This window comes from Lissotriton vulgaris, chromosome 11, assembly GCF_964263255.1.
Source record: "Lissotriton vulgaris chromosome 11, aLisVul1.2, whole genome shotgun sequence".
In the NCBI taxonomy this organism is placed as follows: Eukaryota; Metazoa; Chordata; class Amphibia; order Caudata; family Salamandridae; genus Lissotriton; species Lissotriton vulgaris.
This window is the reverse complement of record NC_141699.1, coordinates 681,775,505-681,796,314: the sequence shown is the minus strand read 5'-3', so window position 1 is coordinate 681,796,314 and position 20,810 is coordinate 681,775,505. Positions and strand designations below refer to the sequence as shown.

Sequence of the window (20,810 nt, the reverse complement as noted above, 5' to 3'; positions counted from 1 at the left end):
GGGTATCTCAATAATTTGAATTTCATTTAAAGAAACATGCAAACTAGAACGGGTACGTAGGATTTAAAGTGGTACCCATACTACAGTGAAAGAGTTCTCTTCTGATTTAATACTGCCACAGGTGTGCAGGATAGTAAGTCGTGCCCGTGCAACAATAAAGAACTTCTCCCTTGGCGACTACTGGCAGCCCATTCAGGGTTTAATTAGAGAAGGATAACTGAATATATTCCTGTGGGCATGTCAATAATACAGGAAGTATTTCTGTTGTTGGTTAATAGTTCATTCATGACAAGGCTGTTTTTTTAACATGTGCTTTTGTGACACTCGGCTTTGATCAATATCTACATGCCACAATGGCCATTGGTAATGTAGTATACAATTATAATTTCACAATCCTTCTTCTATGTCCATATTTTGTTACCCAATGGGGGTGCAGTTTGGTGGATTTAATTGCATCGACAGTGGGGTGTGTTTTACATGACAAGCGTTGAGAAAGGCAGTTATGCTGAAACACATTTGCTTGGCGGAAGATTAAGAGTAATCGTTGAAATGACCCAGTGAGTGCCCACACTTCTGTTTGGGGTGCTCTGAGAATGCTACAATGAGTCTGCTCTCAAAAGCAGAGTTGACGTCAATAGTGTTTGCCAGGATTGCCGGAGCTTTGGAAACATGAATATATATATGCATATATACACACACACACATAATTTATAGCACTCATTGAGCTTAAGAAGAATTGACACATTAATATGATATTAAGAAGAAAAGAAGAAGCAAGAAACAGAAATAGAAATACAAACATTTATCTAATGTTAAAAGAGACTGGTCAGTCTGGAGCAAGGCTCTTCTCAGAGCACCTCAGGAAGCATTTGAGGAAAACACATGAGGCTGGTACTGTATTTCAGTTTAATCTATAAAATATAGAAAGATTTCCCAGAGAACAGTTAAATTAACCAAGCATTTGTCTACAGTTCTAGGAGCTGGGGTAATCCAAACATCTGAGGTGTGGAATAGTTTGTATTCAATAATTCAATCAACCACTCCTGGGTCCAACTGGAGCACATGAGTATTTCTGTTTGTGAATCTGCTTGTTTGTTTCTAAAAATTTTGCAGTTGGAGTACATTCTGATGTTTGGTAACATAAATAGAACTATAACCCTTGCCAATATTTGCCCATTTGGTTTGCTGATATTTTGTGCATTATGAGTTGTTTTTGCTCTTACTAACATGCATCAGGGAATTTCATTTAATATCCAGATAGTACATTGGCTTGTTCTTTAAAAGTGTCAATGACCCCGCACTTTAACGATATGTCAGCGTTTGGATAGAAGGACAGATGATGCACTGCTTTTCAAGACTATTTGAAAAAGAGAAGGCCCTTATGGAAGACTTGTCTATCCCCACAGCAAAATGACCTGCATAAGGATGCACCTAGGAAAGTGGTGCTGATAGCACCAGCAGAAAGAAGATTACGTTCTATTTTTTCTGAATGCTAAGTCATGATTGTCGAAATATTACTTGCAGCTCTATATCTACATCTGGAGTTATTGTGTTGGAGGTTAATAGGACCTATCATGTAGGACCAGAGCTTGTAGAATTGTGCCATCATATAGATCACCACTCATAGAGTTTGCATAACTGGAGCTGAAAAACTGGAGCTTTAAATAAATCTTACAAGTAAAAAATATAAGACTCAAGAGAACATGCAAGACAGTTGAAACATGGTGAAGCACTGCTCATCAGTGCTTATATTCTACTATTTATTTTGAAATCTATTTATTTAGTGTTTGGAGCTCAGGTTGCACAGATCAAGAGAATGTCTTCTGATGACTGGATCTGCTTGATGCTGTAGAGGATATATTGAACTGAGTCAGGATGGCAAAGATGTGCCGGTTCAAGTATGCAATTGATAGAGAGTAGTCTGAATATAGTAGATATGTTTTCAAAGCTGGTATTCTGAGAGCCAATAAATGTTCCTTCAGGGCTGTCTTGGAATCTGGAAGACTAATACATGTAGCTCATAGCTGAAAGGTGTACAGCCTTTATATCAAAGTCAGAATGTCAGGATCCCAGGGCAATGGAGTGCATGCAAGGGGGCACATGTTGTGCCCCCCTGCCTGCAAGGACCCTGGTACCTGCACAGCATGGACTGCACAAGTCCATGCCGTGCAGGTACTGCCTCTGATGTTTCCATGGTTGTGCCTATTACATAGGCACTGCCATGGGAATGCCAATGAAGCACCCGCCAGTGACTGCAAATTTTATAATGTGCCGGGCTGTGCGCACATGGGTTTGGCGGTGTGGGGTGACGGCGTGGCGGTCCCACTCCCACACCATCAAACTCGTAATCAGGCTGTTATTGTTAATATTGAAAAAACTAAGACAATAGCTTTTTCTAAGAGTCCAAAGAAATGCATCTGATATTTAAACAGTGTCCTCCTAGATCAGGTTAGCAATTATAGACATTTAGGTCTCACCTTTGTGAGTTATTTAAAATAGAATACACATGTAGTGAAATTGGAGACCTTACTTTTTCCAATTGTAAAAGCCCTGAAAAGGTTTGAGTCCCCTTTTAGGGGCTTTACAGTGGACCCTATCAAAAAACAATAATTGGTAAATGAATATAGCAAGTATTGCACAGAGCTGAATTGCTCGCTATTGAGTCGTGAGTCAAATTAGAGCTATTAGAAATCCTCTGTTTGAAAACCGTTTTAGGCCTTTCAAAATCTCGATGATCCAAGCACAAAGGCTGAAGTTAAATCATGAGTCTTAGACACCTTTGGCTTGGTCTCAAGTTTTAAAGTTCTGTTTAAGTATTATTCGAAATGATAGTCATGACAAACTTGCATTTATTTTGTTAAAGGAAATAATATTACGGGCTGATGAATTCTCACGACCATCTATAAAATTTGTAACAATTTCTGAATTAGAAATTGTTATTTTTGAGATTAAAGAATTGCTGCCTGTAAATAATATAAATAGCCCGCTTTGTGATCAGGTAAGGGAAGGAACATTTGCAGGTGACAGACGTTACCTTACAGCAAATCAATCAGTAGATCACTTTATCAGAAGGCTGGGTGATGTTGAGACTTTTCCATCTTTGTTTAAGGTCCCTGATAAACCAATACAGAGTATTATTCTCTATTAAGTGATAAGAATAAAGCGAGGCAGGAGAATTTGTATCCTTTGTGGGAGACTCTTTGAAAGCAATGGATATTGTATTTGTGATTTTAAGATGAAATATTCTGTAATCCATCTTGTTTTAGATTGTCCATCTTTTTCTGTGAAAGGAAATATACTCAGAAAGCAGGGTAAAGGAACCAGGAATGCAGCATTAGTCACTGTATGCCTGATGAAGTATTTCAATATTGTAATCACAATTGCAAAGGCTACTATGCTGATAAAGAAGAGATCGTTTTGATGTGATCTTGAGTTTTATATGAAGGACAATCTTGAGAAGTTTTAAAATTCTGTAGCAGACAATATATTGGGGTATTGTGCGATATTGCAACTTATACTTTGTGAATTTAAATTTGTTTTTAATTTGAAGAACTATTATGTTGTGGAAATTTTGAAGATTGGATGTATTTTGGACTAAGAATCTCTGCATAAAATATGTACAAAATATGTTTTGATACTATGACAATACTAGTAAGCTTGGTAATTCTATACAATGTATTCTTGAAAATGATGTTATTTATATAAATACCTACACACGACACAAATATATATGCTTTGCAGTTCTTTTTTTCTACACACATTATTGTGTGTGTGCAATCTATTACTATTTGAATTTGATTTAAATGTTCCAGTTTTGCTTGTCTAATTTCAATTTGTTTTGTTTTTTGAAAAATGTAATATTTTTTCTTTGAGTTGTTTTGGAGGGCTTTTGGTAGTGTACTAAAGTGCACTATTAATAAAAATCTAATTTGTAGATCTGTTTTTCTTAAATATAGTATCATAGGTTTGCATGATGGATGTTGCACTGTTTTAATAATTCATTTTCAGGGAGCAAAGATGTGTATTTCACTGGATTACTGATTCGCTTTTAGGGTGTATGGATGAATATTACACTGGGTGCTTATTATATTGTAGGCCCCTGGATGACTGTTGCAGCAATTTACTGATTAGTTTTTAGGGCACAGAGATGGGTATTACACCAGCTTGCTGATTACTTTTTAGTGTGCAAGGATGGGGATGGGCTATTTTACTGATTCATTTCTAGAATGCAGAGATGAGTGTTGCAAAGGTTTGCCGATTAATTTTTAGAGTGCAGGTATTGCTACTTCACAGGGTTAGTGATGCGTTTTTGAGGTGCAGGGATGGTTATTACACTGGTATACTGATCAATTTTTGGTTTGCCATTGTGTGTATTGCACCAGGTAACTAATTAGATTTTAGGCTGCAGGGAAGGTGTTGCACTGTGTTAGCAATTCGTTTTTTTAATGTAGGAATGGATATTGCACTGATTTTTGATTAGATTATAGTGTGCCATTGGTAGTATTGTGCCGGGTTACCAATAACGTTTTAGGAAACTAGACTGGGCATTGCATCAGTTTTCTGATTACTTTTTAGGGTGCCTAATGTGTATCACACCGGCCATATTTTCTAGATGCTATAAGTCTAGCTGTTGAGTGAAGAAATACTTTCAGTGTGTTGAGTGATGACGAATGTGTGCCAAGAAATTCCTAGTGAGGAGGAATTGGAACAAGTTGAAGGATAAATTGAGCCTAGATGTGTGAATATGCACAGTACAGAAGATCTAAAAACAAGACATAACAGTAGAGTCCACACAGGAATGTAATTCATCAATACCATTTGAAAAAATTGCAATGTCTAAACTTTGATCACAGCTCCACATCATCAGGTTCTGTAGGTCTGAGTTAGACTTGCACTTTCACCTTTTACAGAAGTTGAAATATCTAGCAAAGGAGTCATTTTGATCGTGGCTTATTAAATCTTGATTCACATTTGAGTAGATGATTATCGCTATTCTTATTCTTTTCTTCGAGCATTTTCAAGGATTTCTTTGTTTTTAGTGACTTTAAATCAGATGTCCTCTACCTAATGATCTTCAACCAGAGCTGGAACTGATGATTCTTATAGTTGGGTTGATATTTATATTCCTGTAGATGCGGACCCTGGGGAAATGAGAAAAGGAAGCCTAATGCTTTTTCTAGCCGTCACTGATAGAAGCTCAGTTCTATATTCTGTGCAACTCGTCACTAATTCTAAGTTACATCAAAATATAGTCTGCTCCATTGGTCAAGTTATGAAATAGACACCTATTGTATTTAGGTTTTACCTGCACAGCGCTTGAGCTGTGCTTGTGAATTCTCTTGTATTTAATATATCTTAAAAGGGGGCTTTTTTCAGTTCCCATTGCCAATTTACTGTGCTCTTATGCTTTTGTGTGGAACGTTTTTGTTGTTTTTTTGTTAATTCCCTTGGCTGCATGTATTTACCATATGTCTGTAAAAGCTGTTCCCATTGTTTAAGTCCCAATCACTGTCTACATCCGATCTCTTCGTACAGAAAAGGAAGACATTTTCTATCAGTATGCTGGAATGCTTGCTTTTTATTACTTATTTTGTGTAAGGCAGATGCTTTAGCCTTAGAAAGATTATGGCATTTCCTATTCATGCCTCAGTAACTTTCTTTGGCCTTTGTAGGCATTATCAGATTGATTTTTACAAATTCATCTAAATTTTATAATGAACATTGCCCTTTAAAAATAAAGTAAATATAGAAACGCTACTCTGTATTTTACTACTGAACAGGCAACCACAAGTGCAGTTACCTTGCAGACAACAGGGTCATGATTTGAATGGTGCAGCAGGTGTGGTAGCACTGGGCCCAAAAGTTGTCAGAACTCCTCTAAACCCGGGGTCTCCAACCGGTCGATCGCGAGCTACCGGTAGCTCGCTGAGACCCCGGGAGTAGCTCGTGTAGCCTTTCAGTAGTATTTGGTGGTATTTTGGGCTATTAGCCTTTCCGGCTCCATTTGCCTGCCCTCACCCAAACCAGCCGCTCGGATTGGAGCTAAGCTGGGGTGGGGACGGGCGTAGAGGATGACGCTCCTCTCCTGGAACTGCAGACTCCTCTTGTGAGAGTCTGACTCTTGTGACGTCTCCTGGCGTTGGAATGCACGTCTCCTGGCTGCTTCTGGCGGTGGAAGTCACTTAGGAGACTTGACTTCCACCGCCAGAAGCAGCCAGGAGACGTGCCTTCCAACGCCAGGAGATGTGCCTTCCACCGCAGGTAAGCTCAATGGTGGAATTAGGGATCCCGTGGGAGGGATGGCTGACAAGGCGTCAGAGAGCGCCGGTTAGGAAGGGAAAACAAGTGGAACAGAGGGCAGAAGGGCACAAAAAAACGAGTGGAACAGAGGGCAGAAGGGCACAAAAAACAAGGGGAAAACAAGTGGAACAGAGGGTAGAAGGGCACCAAAAACGAGTGGAACAGAGGGCAGAAAGGCACAAAAACAAGGGGAAAACGAGTGGAGAGAAGGGCAGAAAGGCACAAAAAACGAGTGGAACAGAGGGCAGAAGGGCGCAAAAAACGAAGCAAAAACGAGTGGAACAGAGGGCAGAAAGGCACAAAAAACGAGTGGAACAGAGGGCAGAAGGGCACAAAAAACAAGGGGGAAATTAGTGGAACAGAGGTCAGAAAGGCACAAAAAACGAGTGGAACAGAGGGCAGAAGGGCACAAAAAATGAAGGGGAAAACAAGTGGAACAGAGGGCCGATGGGCACAAAAAATGAGTGGAACAGAGGGCAGAAGGGCACAAAAAACAAGGGGAAAACAAGTGGAAAAGAGGGCAGAAAGGCACAAAAAACAAGGGAAAAACAAGTGGCACAGAGGGCAGAAAGGCACAAAAAACGAGGGAAAAACGAGTGGAACAGAATGCAGAAAGGCTCAAAAAACAAGTGGAACAGAGGGCAGAAAGGCACAAAAACGAGGGAAAAACGAGTGGAACAGAAGGCAGAAGGGGCACAAAAACAAGGGAAAAAACGAGTGGCACAGAGGGCAGACGGGCACAAAAAACGAATGGCACAGAGGCAAAATACAGAATACCGAAATATAGGGGCAGCTAAGAACAGAAGGCAGAACGGGCAGAGAGGCACGGGGGCAGCGAGGGGAACAGAAGGGACTATCAGGCAGAGAAACGGGGCAGCGAGGGTACTGAAGGACAGACCTGGCAGAGAGAGCACGGGGACAGCGAGGGGAACAGAGGGAAGAAAAAAAGGGACACGGACCACGTACAGGGAGCGGGGGAAGACAGACAACAGCAGTCACAGACACAACAATGATAATACAGGCAATACAATAAAAGCAATAAAACGTATTTTGTTCAAACCACAGTATGGGCTCTGATGAAATTAGGCTTAAAGTCAATGAAACTGGGCGTGGGGGTCTCTTGGAAAAATGCTCGAGTTGCTTCGGGTTCAGTAGCTCACGACGATTTTCACTGGCCAGAAGTAGCCCAGACTACACAAAAGGTTGGAGACCCCTGCTCTAAACACATACATTCGCTATATTTGACTACTAAACAGGCAGTCAGAGTGCAGTTACCTTGCAGACAACATGGTGCAGCAGATGCAGTAACACCAGGAGCAAAAGCACAAGGCACCCCACTAAACACCTGAAATTGTTTTATCCTACTACTAAACAGACCGTCACAGGTGCAGTTACCTTGCAGACAACAGGGTCATGATTTGAATGGTGCAGCAGGTACCATGGCACTAGGACCAAAAGCTCCAGGCATTTCATTAAACATTGATTATTGCAATATTTTACAAATAAACAGGCAGTCCCAAGTGCAATTATCTTTCAGGCACTAGGGTCATTATTTGAATGGTGCAGCAGGTGCAGTGGTGCAGGGGCCAAAAGTTGTCATAACTTAACAAAAAAACTAATATTGCTATATGTTACTACTAAACAGACAGTCACAAGTGCAGTTATCTTGAAGGCAAAGGGTCATTATTTGAATTGTGCAGCAGCTGCAGTGGCACCAGGGCCAAACATTTTCATAACTCTTCTAATCACATAATATTGTTATATAAAAGGGGCTTGATTTGAAAGGTGCAGCAGGTGTAGTGGTACCAGGGCCAACAGCTCTAGGGAACCCACTAAACATTAAATATATCTATATTTAACTACTAAATAAGCAGTCACAAGTGTAGTGACCTTGCAGGCACTAGAATCATGATTTAAATGGTACAGCAGGTGCAGTGACACGGGGTCCAAAGCTCTAGGAACCCCTCTAAACACCAAATATTGCAATATTTTACTACTAAACAGGCAGCCACAAGTGCACTTACCCTACAGGATGGAGGGTCATGATTTGAATGGTGCAGCAGGTGCAGTGGCACCGGGACCAAAAGTTGTCATATCTCCTCTAAAAACCAAATATTGCTATATTTTACTACTAAACAGGCAGTCACAAATGCAGTTATCTTGAAGGCAATAGGGGCATGATTTGAATGATGGAGCAGGTGCAGTGGCATTGAGCCCAAAAGCTGTCAGAACTCTTCTAAACACATAATATTGCTATCACATCAATTAATTCTATTATTTCCCTCTTTCATTAAATTTTTCAAAATGGTGCTATTACTTACCCACACTATAGCACTAGTAACAGCACAATATATTTCCTTGATGTACATAAACAAGTCATAACCCTTTAACTTTCTGTAACTTATATTGTACAACTACTTAGCAAGCTACAACTTACGAACAAAAACTAGCATATCAATAATCACATAGGCGAAATGTAATGCATTTACCAATGCTTGTTACTAAGAGATCACCTTTACAAACAAGATTGGTGTTAGGTTAAGAGGCCTCACGACATCACCTCTAACAGCCACAAGAGGGTACTATATTAAAAGGAAATGTTTTAAAAGTGGCCTGCTGGCTAAGGTAAAGGGAGAGGTTTTTTTTTGTTTTTTTTATTTTAACAATTTGTATTACACATTTTTTATAAAGAAGATACAGGAACACATTAGTAGATCTCTAAACAGGGCTTACAACGTCCCATCAAAATACTAGTGTCACCCGTTCTGTGTGTACCCTTCTTATGATAGTGTTCCAGAGTGAAAAGAGAAAAAGAAAAAAAGAGGAGAGTTATGAGGTGAAGGAAGAGATAGTTTAAAAGAAAAATTATATTATGCCTGCAGCTCCAAAAATGATTGCTGCCACCAAACATAGTGCCTGATTTAAATCTCGGCGGACGAGTTACTCCATCACAATGGTGACAGACTTTGAATCCACCGAAATATAAATCCCATTATTTCCTATAGGATTTTTATTTCGGCGGAGTAACCCATCCGCCGAGATCTATGTAAGGCCCATAATCTTTGTTGTTACTCCATGAGATTTGCATAATCGCTTTCTTGCATTGGCAAATGTGGTGCCATCTCACACTGGAGTGGCACCCTTCTGATATGACAATGTTTGTGTCCCTGGTGAGATGGGATCTTCTGATAATCCTAATAAATTAGGTAGCGAGACAATCCATTACAACATCCAGAATTACACTCAGAACAGACTAAATACAAAAAATGCAACGAGGAAAAATAATGATATGTGTTTCTTTTTTATAAGAAAAGTATAGACACACACACACACACACACACACACTCGAACAGTGTAAGACACACACACAAGAAGAGACAAATACCATAGGAGTTTATATAGAGCACTACAAATGTGTAGTTACAGAAGAAACATAAAATACCTTCTTATTTAATGCAAACATATTTACATTCATAGGCAACGAAGGCAGCATGCAGCGCAAAAACATATGAACATCAGAACCTTTCCTGTACTTACAAGCTATGCGGACAGAAGCCTTCCTGCTTTTTGATGTTCCTAAGTGGCTCCAAGCGACACACTGACACCAATAATCCTCGGGCCCATGAAAGTCCTCCACCTGCTGCCGGGTCACATTGATGTACACCTCCCGGATCGTCAGCCCTGCAGGGGGGAGATGTAGAACGGAGAGCTCAGCATCACATAAAAGATGGAACCAGCCGCCTTCTCATTAATTAAACATTTGCATTTGTTATCAAGGCCCAGCTTTAATTACTTGGACTCTAATACACCTTGTCTAATTAAATTGGAACTGCTGAGTAGGTCAAAATGCAAAGCTCAAAGTGGCATAAAGCAATTGAAGTTTTTTTTTATCAGGATAGCTTTTTTTATATAATTGTCACCTTTTTGTAAATCTTTGGCTGCACTATATAAAGAAAGGGCTCGTGTTCACTGGGCTAGTTTAAGATTTGTGGAAATCACTGATCAATGTACTAACAGGCTCAGTAGCTTTGTGAGCAAGTTAGTTAAATATTGAAAAGCTCTCCCCAGTGGGGCATTATAACATTTTATAAATACTTTGATGATGACAAGTGCTTTTTCGAGGGTTTTTGCTGATTTAGGCAAAAATGACTAAGTACACCATATTATACCTGCTCCTTCCATGTGCCTGTGCGCATGGGCACATTTACACACAACAGCAAATCAACATGTATTTATTATTTGTTTGTTTGTTCATTTAATAAAGTTGTTTTGGATAATATATGCCATACACACGAATTGATTACTATACAATACTGACTTTAAAAAAGTACTCCCTCCGATTAATCAGTAACAAAAGTTGACAATTTACTTGCTATGCAAATGCAATTATAAAAATACCACCCCACTTAACATTTCACATAAACATAGCTGTGACATTTGCCTGTCAACCTTCAGAAATTAAGTTCACCAAAACTGATTGCATACATAAAATTAGCTGTGTCCTTTCTATAGGGAAATGTTAAACTCATCAAACGTTGTGCAAACAATATGGACTGTGTATGCTGCCTAGAATAATATGTGTTTTTCCTTAAACAATTTAGTGTAAAGACATGAGGTGTTACTATTTCTTGTTGCACTTCAAAAAGGGGACACAAGATTAAATTGTGTAAGGGGCTCTTCCTTCTAGGTGTAGGTCCCTGTAATGGAATTTGATTAGGTAGAAGGTATCACAGTGTTTGACTAAGCTTTGGCATGTCACTCTTAAGCCTTGCTCAAAATTAACAGATATATTCAGGACCAGTGGAATTATGCATCAAGGTAGGGCCAAATTATGTGAAAGAGCCTACTACATTCCACAGTAAGAAAAGGTAAATTATGTGGCGTAATGCGCCACATTTTGTGACGGTATTACTTCATTAGTTTGTCATTGTTACATGTTCTTGGCATACGTTTCACCTCATTTGTATCAGTTTAAGACACAACAGAAAAGTGACAAGTTAACATTGGCAAAGGGCTTTCCACTGTGAAGTAACACGTTTTGTGACATTTATAGTAACTTTTGATCTTTTTGAGTTAGGACAAATTTTGTTTTTGTTAACATCGGCAGATTGTGCAGCAGATAATGGATCATGTGGCAAATGGTTGTGTGCATTACAACAAATGCCTTTACCATGCATGCCTTTACAATGAAATGGTAAGTATATGACAGGCATATTATTCATATATATAAAGGTTACAGGGACATGATAATTAGGCTCAGATTTCACTCATACAAAACCATAGAAATTCAGGAGTTATAGTTACCTGAGCTATCTATAACGTATGCCCCCGTATTGCACTGCTTATTACCTCACAGGTTCTATCACTCATGACATGGTTAGTGACATCACTGATTACATCACTGATAATATCTCAAATGACATCACGGATAACATCACGGATAACATCATCCAGTGATTGTGAGTGTTTACTAAAAGTTTCCAATTGTTAAAAATATATACTAAGGTATCACAAACTCTGTATCTCCATATGTGAGTGAGGGTGTGTGGCTGTATGGGTAAACAAGTGGATGTGTGAGTAGCTGTATGGGTGAGTAAGTGGCTATGTGAGTGTCTGTATGGGTGAGTGAGTCAGTGTGTAAATAGTGTATGGATGAGGGAGTGGGTATGTGAGAGACTGTATAGATGAGCAGGTAGTTGTCTGAGGTTTTCTATGGGCGAGTGAGTGGCTGTGTCAGTGGCTGTATGAGTGGCTGTATGGGTGAGTAAGTGGGTGTGTGTAGGAAAGTGCCCTTTTTTGCATGTTTACTCCCCACTTTTTGGCTGATACATGATACACTTTTGACTTGGTCTTCCCTGGGTCCCTGCCAATCAGGTTCACAGGGCCTGTGTTCATTCCCAAAGCTATACCTCTGTACACACAATTGGCACATCTCTTGCCTCAGGTAAAAGGGGCCATGGGTACCAAGGGCAATGTGACCAGAGAAGGCCTCTAAAGGCTGAAGCACCTATTGTGCCACCCTCGGAGGCCCTGCACCTTAACACCCACACACTGCCATTGCAGGCTGTGTGTTTTGTTACAGAGAAAAGTGAAGAGTAGATATGTGTGCCATGCCTGCAACCCACTGCCTGGGGCCTAGGTATGTCACCCCTCTAGCCGTGTACACTAGCCCCAGGTGAGGGTACAGTGGCATGAGCACTGCACCCCTACAGTGTTTAAGTCCATTCTTAGACATTGTAAGTGTAGTAAGAGTTTATGGTCTGGGAGTTGGTCATTACGAACTCCACAGACCCATAATGGCTTTACTAAAACCTGGGAAGTTTGGTAGCAAACTTCTCAGCACATTAAACCCACACTGATGTCAGTGTGGATTTTAATATAAAATGCACACAGAGGGCATCTTAGAGATGCCCTCTGAAAAGCGACCAGCCCTGGTGTGGTTTCTAAATGACTGCCCACCCTGTGCCAACACCAGACAGGTTTCTGGACCGCTGGGTAGGGAGCCTCCACTCTCTGGGTCCAGAAACAAAGTCCATCCTGGGCAGAGGTGTCATGCATCCTCCCCCAGGATGGTTTGGGTCCACAAAAGGGGAAGCTTCAAAGGCCTTCCACCTTTGTATGCTGTCCCTGCCTTTTGCTGTCCCCAGCAACTGGCCCTCACTGGTTTGACCCCCACTTTGGGCGGGAGAATCAATGAGAAAACCAAGCTAGGAGGAGAGGTGTGCCAATCTTTGCCAACTCTAGCCCTCAGGTAGGGGAGGTGACATGAAACACACCTCAGTCCTCTCCATCTTAGAGATGAGGGGACCCAACCAATCAAGAAGAGGCGTATGCCCCCTCCCACTGGAAGGTGGCATAATAGGGGGTGTACTCAACCCAAGCAAGGGACCCATTGGTCCCGACCTGCACACCCCTGTGATGCCCCTAAATGTAGAATTTAGGGGCAACCAGAACCTTGCCTCCTCAGAGTCAAGGAAGAAAAGAGATGGACCAAAGAGCCATGCTGGCCCAGGAAGAAGAGGACACCTACTGCTTTGGCCCCAGTCCTACTGGCCTGTCCCGATTTCGACCTGCCTACAGTGAAGAAACCAGTATGTACAGCAGCCAGCAACTCCCAGAGCCCGCTGGCCCTGCCTTGCACTCACTTTACAGACTATGTCTCCTGCGAGCACCGTTTTTGCTCAACAAAGACTCCAAGACCAGAATCCGGGACCAGGCTTCTCTGTACTACTCCAACCAAATACAGGAGATCATTGTTCCATCCGAGTGTGTGCTGTGAATTTCACGCCCACTTCAGATAAAAATAAAGGGAAAGGTTAGAAATCCTAGAGAAGGTAAGGAAAGCTAGGTGCCTCTGTCACTACAGAACCACCGTGAACTGACGGTGATACCGACGCCCCCACCCATGGAGCAATACTCCATTACTATTTAGGTTCTATTGGAGAGAAGACTAATTGTCTGGTCACTGCGGTGCTCTACTAGGGGCTTAGAACCGCGTGTACCTCCAGTATCACATAGGGGTCTACAACCCCCTACATTTACACTTGCACTATTTTTAGATTACACTATTTCCACCTTTCTTTGCACTGGTCCTGATCAAGCGCAATGGATCGTCTTGACCACGATAGCGCGAAACATGTTGACATGACCACACCTTATGTTACCCAGGGTACATTATTACCCACATTGTAACACACAAACCTCCGGGTTTTTTAACATGACAGGGGTACCCATACTTTACTAATGAAATTACTGCCCTTTGGTATCCTCTAGCCATTTTTATCCACCCCCACCAACACTACCACGCTGCAGTAGGACCCTCTCCACATAAACGCACTCATCATACGGCTGTTCTCTTAAAAGATCTCCGACAAAGTGACCCTGGGGAGCCCCTTGGGCATTGCAGCGCCGGCCCGACAAGGAGCACCGCCCGATGATGAAGCATGACATCCTTCAGGTGTGTGAGGGCAACAAGAGACAAAAAAATTCTCCCCGTTCCTTCGTGCTTCACTTGAGAGGGTCCAAGACCATACCTAGCTTTCCTTTCCTTCTCTAGGATTTCTAACCTTTCGCTTTATTTTATCTGATGTGGGCGTGAAATTCACAGCATACACTCAGATGGAACAGTGATCCCCCGTATTTGGTTGTAATACTAGAATCTGGAGCACGGGCTCTGGACCACAACCAGCTCCTGCCCCCCCTTCTCTTTTTGAATTGGTTCTGTACTACTCTGCATCAAATGCCCATGGCCTGAGTTCAAGTAGCCCAACACCATGAGGAGGTCTTCCCTGTGATCCTGCCCTAGGATCTGGTGATCCCCGACCTCCCTCAAGCTTTAATACAACGGTAACAGCCTCAACCTAAAGGGTCCTCCCAACTGCGACCTAAGCTGGTAAGAAGGCCCGGCGCTAAAAGACACCACTGTACTCGATACCCCACTGCCTTGGGTGGCCCAATCAATGGTGTCCAGGAATCCCTCAAGAGCCCAACTTACCTCTCCAGCCAGTGATCACCTTCAGGAAGTCTCCCTGCCAAAGCCTGAGGTCTCTTTGTCGAACTGGAGGTTTCCATTGTAATCCACAGGGTCCATGATGTCTCCTTGGAACACTGCACCACCTGGCAGCCCCTTTGGCACTGGTGGTGCAGCTTATGTGCTGATTGTTGGACCCTGCAGTGCTGACATAACCCAAGGAGCTTTGCTCCTAAACCCAAGCGGCCTGCACATGAGCAGTCCCTGACCGAAGGCCCCCCTTAGCCCCATTGTATAACATTGGGTCCTTGCACTTTGCACACGGCTGCCCCAGTGCCACTGGCGGTGTAATTTGAGTGCCTACCTAGACCTTGGGGAACCTTGGTCTAACCCCCAAAACTCCCACTTCTAAGTCATTTACTTACAGGACAAACTACTACAAAATATACCCTTAGTACTTGTTTTGGCTAATGCTCCACACTTAGGAAGTGATCAAGTAGAAACAACAGCCTCCTTAATTGATAAAGCCCTATATTGGTTGACTAATAACATGAGGATATCCCCTAGGGGTAAAAAGAGATTGGCAGGGGAAATCATAATGGCCAAAAGGGTATCATGGCTAGGGGATCATCAGAAAAAATACAAAGGCGACTGCATAGCAGTGAACTTCTCGAGCCGCCAGGCTTTGATAGAAGTATTGGCCAACCTACTTCCTCCCCAACTTAGGAACTCACAAGTCATTACATTAACATTAGAGTTCTTCTATGATAGAAGGTGGTGGGCTACAAATTTAATAAAAATCTGGGCCAAGCCACCACCACCCAATAAAGAGGTTTGAGAGAGTTAATCCACTAAGACTGGGTGGTATTCACATGGAAAATCGATATGTGGCTTTGACGGACCTGGAGGAATGCGAATGACTGGGTGGGGATCATATCCACTGTCTGGGAGGAACAACCCTTCATAGTAGACTGTACGACCCACAGGATCAGGGTAGGGTAGCCACTAGTAAAGAACAGCAACCATTGATAAATTGGCCAGAATTGTTGGAAGTGAACAGTGGGTCTCCCCATGCTAGTATCTGCCAGCCTGCCAAAAGCTAGCACTCAACTAGGGAGAGTGCTTCTCGCATTACAGCTAGTGACACATTGGTTTCCCCCTGTCCTAGACCACTAGAACAAGTAATTGAGGTAGTGGGTGGTGTTTTAGAAGAGGAGCGTTGTTTAACTCCAACTACCACGCTCCAAAACGAGGAAAGATTTTCCCTGCTTACATGGAACGTAGCAGGAATTGGAAATAAGATATTCTCTCCCGAATGGGGTAAGTGAATAGATGACGACAATATCATCCTTTTTCAGGAAAGATGGTCAATCACTCCTGTCTTCCGTGGAAGGGAAAAGACAATGGGATGAAGACAGATGGCGGGATTTGAAGTCTACATGCTCTGCAAAAGATTCTAAGAAGTTTTGGGATATTATAAAATGGGATAGGGGAGGAGTAGCTGAACCCCCGCAAAATAACGTTGCTAAATCCGAGTGGGTGGACTTCTTTAAACCTCAATATGCCCGTAGTGAAATGGAGGGAGTACCAGTAACATTGCAAGCCATTGTTTATCATCCCGAGCTCTTCACCCTAAAGGATGTGAGCATAGCGCTAGATTGTGTAACAAATGGCAGAGCCCCGGGCATGGACGGCATCCCTGCCGATGTTTTTTTAAGTGACAGGTTGACTTGGTGTCAATACTTTTTATTACTAGCTAATGCAGTGGCAATGGGTGCTCCGATTCCTTCTTCTTGGAAAGGAGCTGAAATTATACCAGTCTACAAAAAGGGTGATAAATCCCTCCCAAGTAACTATAGACCAATTAGTCGAATAGACTCAGCCCAAAAACGTATTGGTCGACTATTCCAAAATAAAATACAAATATGGGTAGAGGAACACAACGTTTTATCCCCATTTCAAGCTGGCTTTCGCCCCACCACCAGCTCTGTAGATCAGGTTTTTTATTTTACTGCATTATATTGGAGGAACGTTGTTTTATCTAAGGGGTCACTCTACGCAGTTTTTTTTTACTTCAAATCAGCTTTTGATTTAGTCCCCCGTCCCATGTTGTGGAAGGTGTTGGCCGATCAAGGAATGCCCCCCGAGCTGCTGACCCTTGTTGTTCGGTTGCACGAGAATATTTTCGCAAGAATTAGATGGGGAGACCAGGGTGAAGTCACTGACGCATTCCCTGTCGAACGAGGCATCCGGCAGGGATGCGTCTTGGCTCCTATATTATTTTCACTATACATTAATGGTATAGTCGACCACCTTAGCAGATCTCCCACAGATGCGCCTATCTTAGCAGGGACCCGGGTCCCAGTACTTTTGCATGTGGACGACACGCTGATCATCTCGTGCACTCCAAGTGGGTTGCAGAAGGCTGTTAATGTTTTCGGGGCATTCTGTGAATCGCGTGGACTTGAGATTAACATCTCTAAAACCAAGTTCATGTCTCTGAATTCACGGAAAAAATGTAAAGGTAAAATTATCCTCAAAAATAGCCCCCTAGAGGAAGTGGAGGCTTTTACCTATTTGGGCATCTCACTGCAGAGTAATATGGGGTGGAAATCCCACACAGACATGGCCACCTTGAAATTTCATCAACTTGCGGGAGCCCTAGCATCCAAACACAAAACTTCCTTTACAAAGCCTATTACACCTGTCTTGGAGATTTACCAAACTAAAGTATTAAGCACCACCTTGTATGGATCAGAGCTTTGGGGATTTTCTAACCTAACCCAACTAGCAATATTAGAGAGGAAATTTCTACGAGGGTTGGTTGGCGTTCCGCAAAGCAGCCCCACAGTCCCGCTGCTGTTTGATTTAGGCAGGAAAAATGTGGTTGATATAGCGAGACTGAGGCCACTATTGTATTGGAGGCGTATTTGTACCACCCCAGAATTGGCTCCTTATGCTATAGCCTTGAGAGATGTAATGAAGGCAGATAGATTCCATGTAATCCAGTGGCTCAATGAATTAAGAATACTTTTAAAAGATTTGGGACTTATTCAGCTATGGGAAGATTCTGACACAATAATATTCCCATCAAAAAAGCTTCTGAAAGATAAATATTGGGTAATGGTCTGGGAGAGAGTCCACATGGGTAGTACCAGTACCAACCTAACTGGCCGCTTCCTTGATTTTAAACCACGTCCCCTCTGTGAGGCATATTGGGATATTATTGAAAGGCCTCAAGACCGTAAATTATATTTTCTATTCAGAATCGGCACACTTATAGTAAAAGCTTTTAGCTCCAAATGGGCATTATTAGGAAGTGATAAATGTCATAACTGTAAAAATAAGGTTGAGACCATAGCACATATATTTTTTGAATGCCCTCTCTACTGTGCCCCGCGCCGTAAATGGTTAAAACCCATCTGTTTAAATCTGGGCACACAGAAGCATAAAGATGCCCTAAGAATTTTAGAGTCTGACTGCTCACCCTGCATAGCTGTAGCAACTGCCAAATGTTTAAAATGGGTATGGATAATACGCACTCGCACTTTCTTACCTCATGCTGATAGCTAGTAATCACCTGTGCTTTACATGAAATCTTCTTTTAAAAATGTAGTAATTTTTAATTAATGTTAAATGATTCATTTTTAAGCAAGATATTCGTATATTAAAACGACAGATACAATGTATTTAATAATTTTTTATCATGTGTTGTCCATGTACTATTTATAGCGTAATGTACAGTGATGTCTTGTGTGTTGCTTTAATGACAATCTGTCGAATGGAGCTTTTTAAATTTGAATTTGATTTTAATATTCCCCATATGAAACAATGTTGTGATGTATTGTACCTGAAAATATTCTGTTGAGCTGAACTTTGTATGAAGAGAAAAACTAAATTGCAAACCCCAAAAAGTCTTACTTACCTTGTATTGTGAGATCCTCGATGTGGTATCTAGGAATACCACACTGAGTAGTCAGTGTTATCCATAAGTAATATAATAGAGTGCCAAAAGTAACCACTGTGTCATTTAAACTGTTTTGAAAGCCAAGACAAACCTGTAATATTTGCAAATTCACCCACACCCACACTTCCTTGTAAAGTCTTGCATTTGAGAAAATATTTTTCTTACATGTGCCAAGTCCTGCTTGGTTCTTAAAATAAAACATAAATATACCTTTTTATACTTACCTAATTGGTCTGGATTCAGTCTCTGAGTATGTGCTATCAGTCGTGTGCGAGTGAATTCAATAAATGCTTAACACACCGTCTAGATAAGCATAACTGTTCGCCCCCACCCTATCACAAAAAGAGCTGTTAGTACTTACCTAATGTAACCTCTTCTATACCTTTGGGAACTTCCTGGACTCTGTGCACACTATGCCTTACATTGGTGTAGTATAAACAGAGCCAGCTTCCTACAGTTTGTAAGTGACTATAAATGGTGAATGAGATGGTGCATGCGTGACTGTATGGGTGAGTGAGCAAGTGTATAAATGTCTATATGGGTAAGTGTGAGGGTAGATGGGTGGCTGTATGGGTGAGTGAATGGATGTGTGAGTGCCTGTATGGGTGAGTAAGTGAGTGTGAAAGAGGCTCTATGGGAAAATATATGGTTGTTTCATTGACTGTTTAGATGACTGAGTACACGTGTTAGTATATGTATGAGTAAGTGAGTGGGTATATGAGTATCTGTATGGGTGGGGGACTGGTAGTGTGAGTGCTGTATGAGTGAGTGGGTGTGTGAGTGGCTGCATGAGTGAGTTGGTCAAGAGTATTTGTATGGGTATGCAAATGGGTAAGGGAGTGATGTGGGGGTCTGTGAGTGGTTGTGTGGGTGTGTGAGTGGGTGTGAGATGTTGCATGGGGGTGTGAGTAGGTGTGTGAGTGGTTCTGCAGATAATGTCATCAGTGATTCATCAGTGTTGTCACTGGCCATATCATGAGTGATGTAATATGGGAGGCCATAAGCTGTGCATTGCAGGGGTGTAAGTTATTGTTAGCTCAGGTAAATATAACTGCTGAATTTCCATAAGTTTATATGAGTGTCATATGAGACGACACAGACCACGCACGCAACCTGGGCTTCATCCTAGACTCCTCCCTCTCCATGACCAGACAAGTCAACGCCGTCTCCTCGTCATGCTTCAACATCCAGCGCATGCTACGCAAGATCTTCCGGTGGATTCCCAACGAGACTAGGAAGACGGTCACCCAGGCCCTCGTCACCAGCCGTCTGGACTACGGCAACTCTCTCTACGCCGGAACCACCGCCAAACTCCAGAAGAGACTCCAGCGGATCCAGAACGCCTCAGCACGACACATCCTGGACATCCCCCGTCGCAGCCACATCTTCGGACACCTGAGAGATCTGCACTGGCTCCCGGTCAACAAGAGAATCACCTTCCGCCTCCTCACCCACGCACACAAGGCCCTACACAACCAAGGCCCAGGATACCTCAACAGCCGCCTCAACTTCTACGCTCCCTCACGCCAACTTCGATCGACCGACCACGCCCTCGCTGCCGTCCCCCGGATCTGAAGAGCCACCACAGGAGGAAGGTCCTTCTCCTAACTGGCCGCCAAGACGTGGAACTCCCTCCCGAACCACCTCCGCCTGACCCAGGACCACCTCGCCTTCAGGAAGCAGCTCAAGACCTGGCTCTTCGAGCAGTAGCGAACCCCCCTCCCCCAGCGCCTTGAGACCCTCCGGGTGAGTAGCGCTCTATATAAATGCTGTGATTGATTGATTGATTGAGTGAAATCTGAGCCTAACTATAAAGTCCCTGTTTTTTTCAGTGAATTTTAAAGTTTTTTTTTATTCTATGAATTTCTATGATTTCTATGGTTGTTATTTCCTAACTGTAACTTGTAACCTTTGAGAGTGAGTATGAGAGTGAGTTCATGAGTGTCTCACTGAGTGTGTGAATGTCTCAATGGGTATGTGAGTGGGTGCCTGAGTTTCTGAGTGGGTCTGATAGTGGGTGCATGAGTATCTGAGTGGGTGCATAACTATCTGAATTGTTCTGTAGGTGGGTGC

General features: G+C 42.3%; 1 protein-coding gene across 2 annotated transcripts in view; it reads right to left on the bottom strand.

Moving 5' to 3' along the window:
* UNC5D (unc-5 netrin receptor D) overlaps positions 1-20,810 on the bottom strand; it is a 703,309-nt gene that overhangs the window by 616,940 nt on the left and 65,559 nt on the right. For both annotated transcript variants that reach the window (XM_086943775.1, XM_086943776.1), the window contains exon 2: positions 9,838-9,981. In XM_086943775.1, the coding sequence (XP_086799901.1) occupies positions 9,838-9,981 (144 nt within the window). The remainder of the gene's footprint in view (positions 1-9,837; positions 9,982-20,810) is intronic.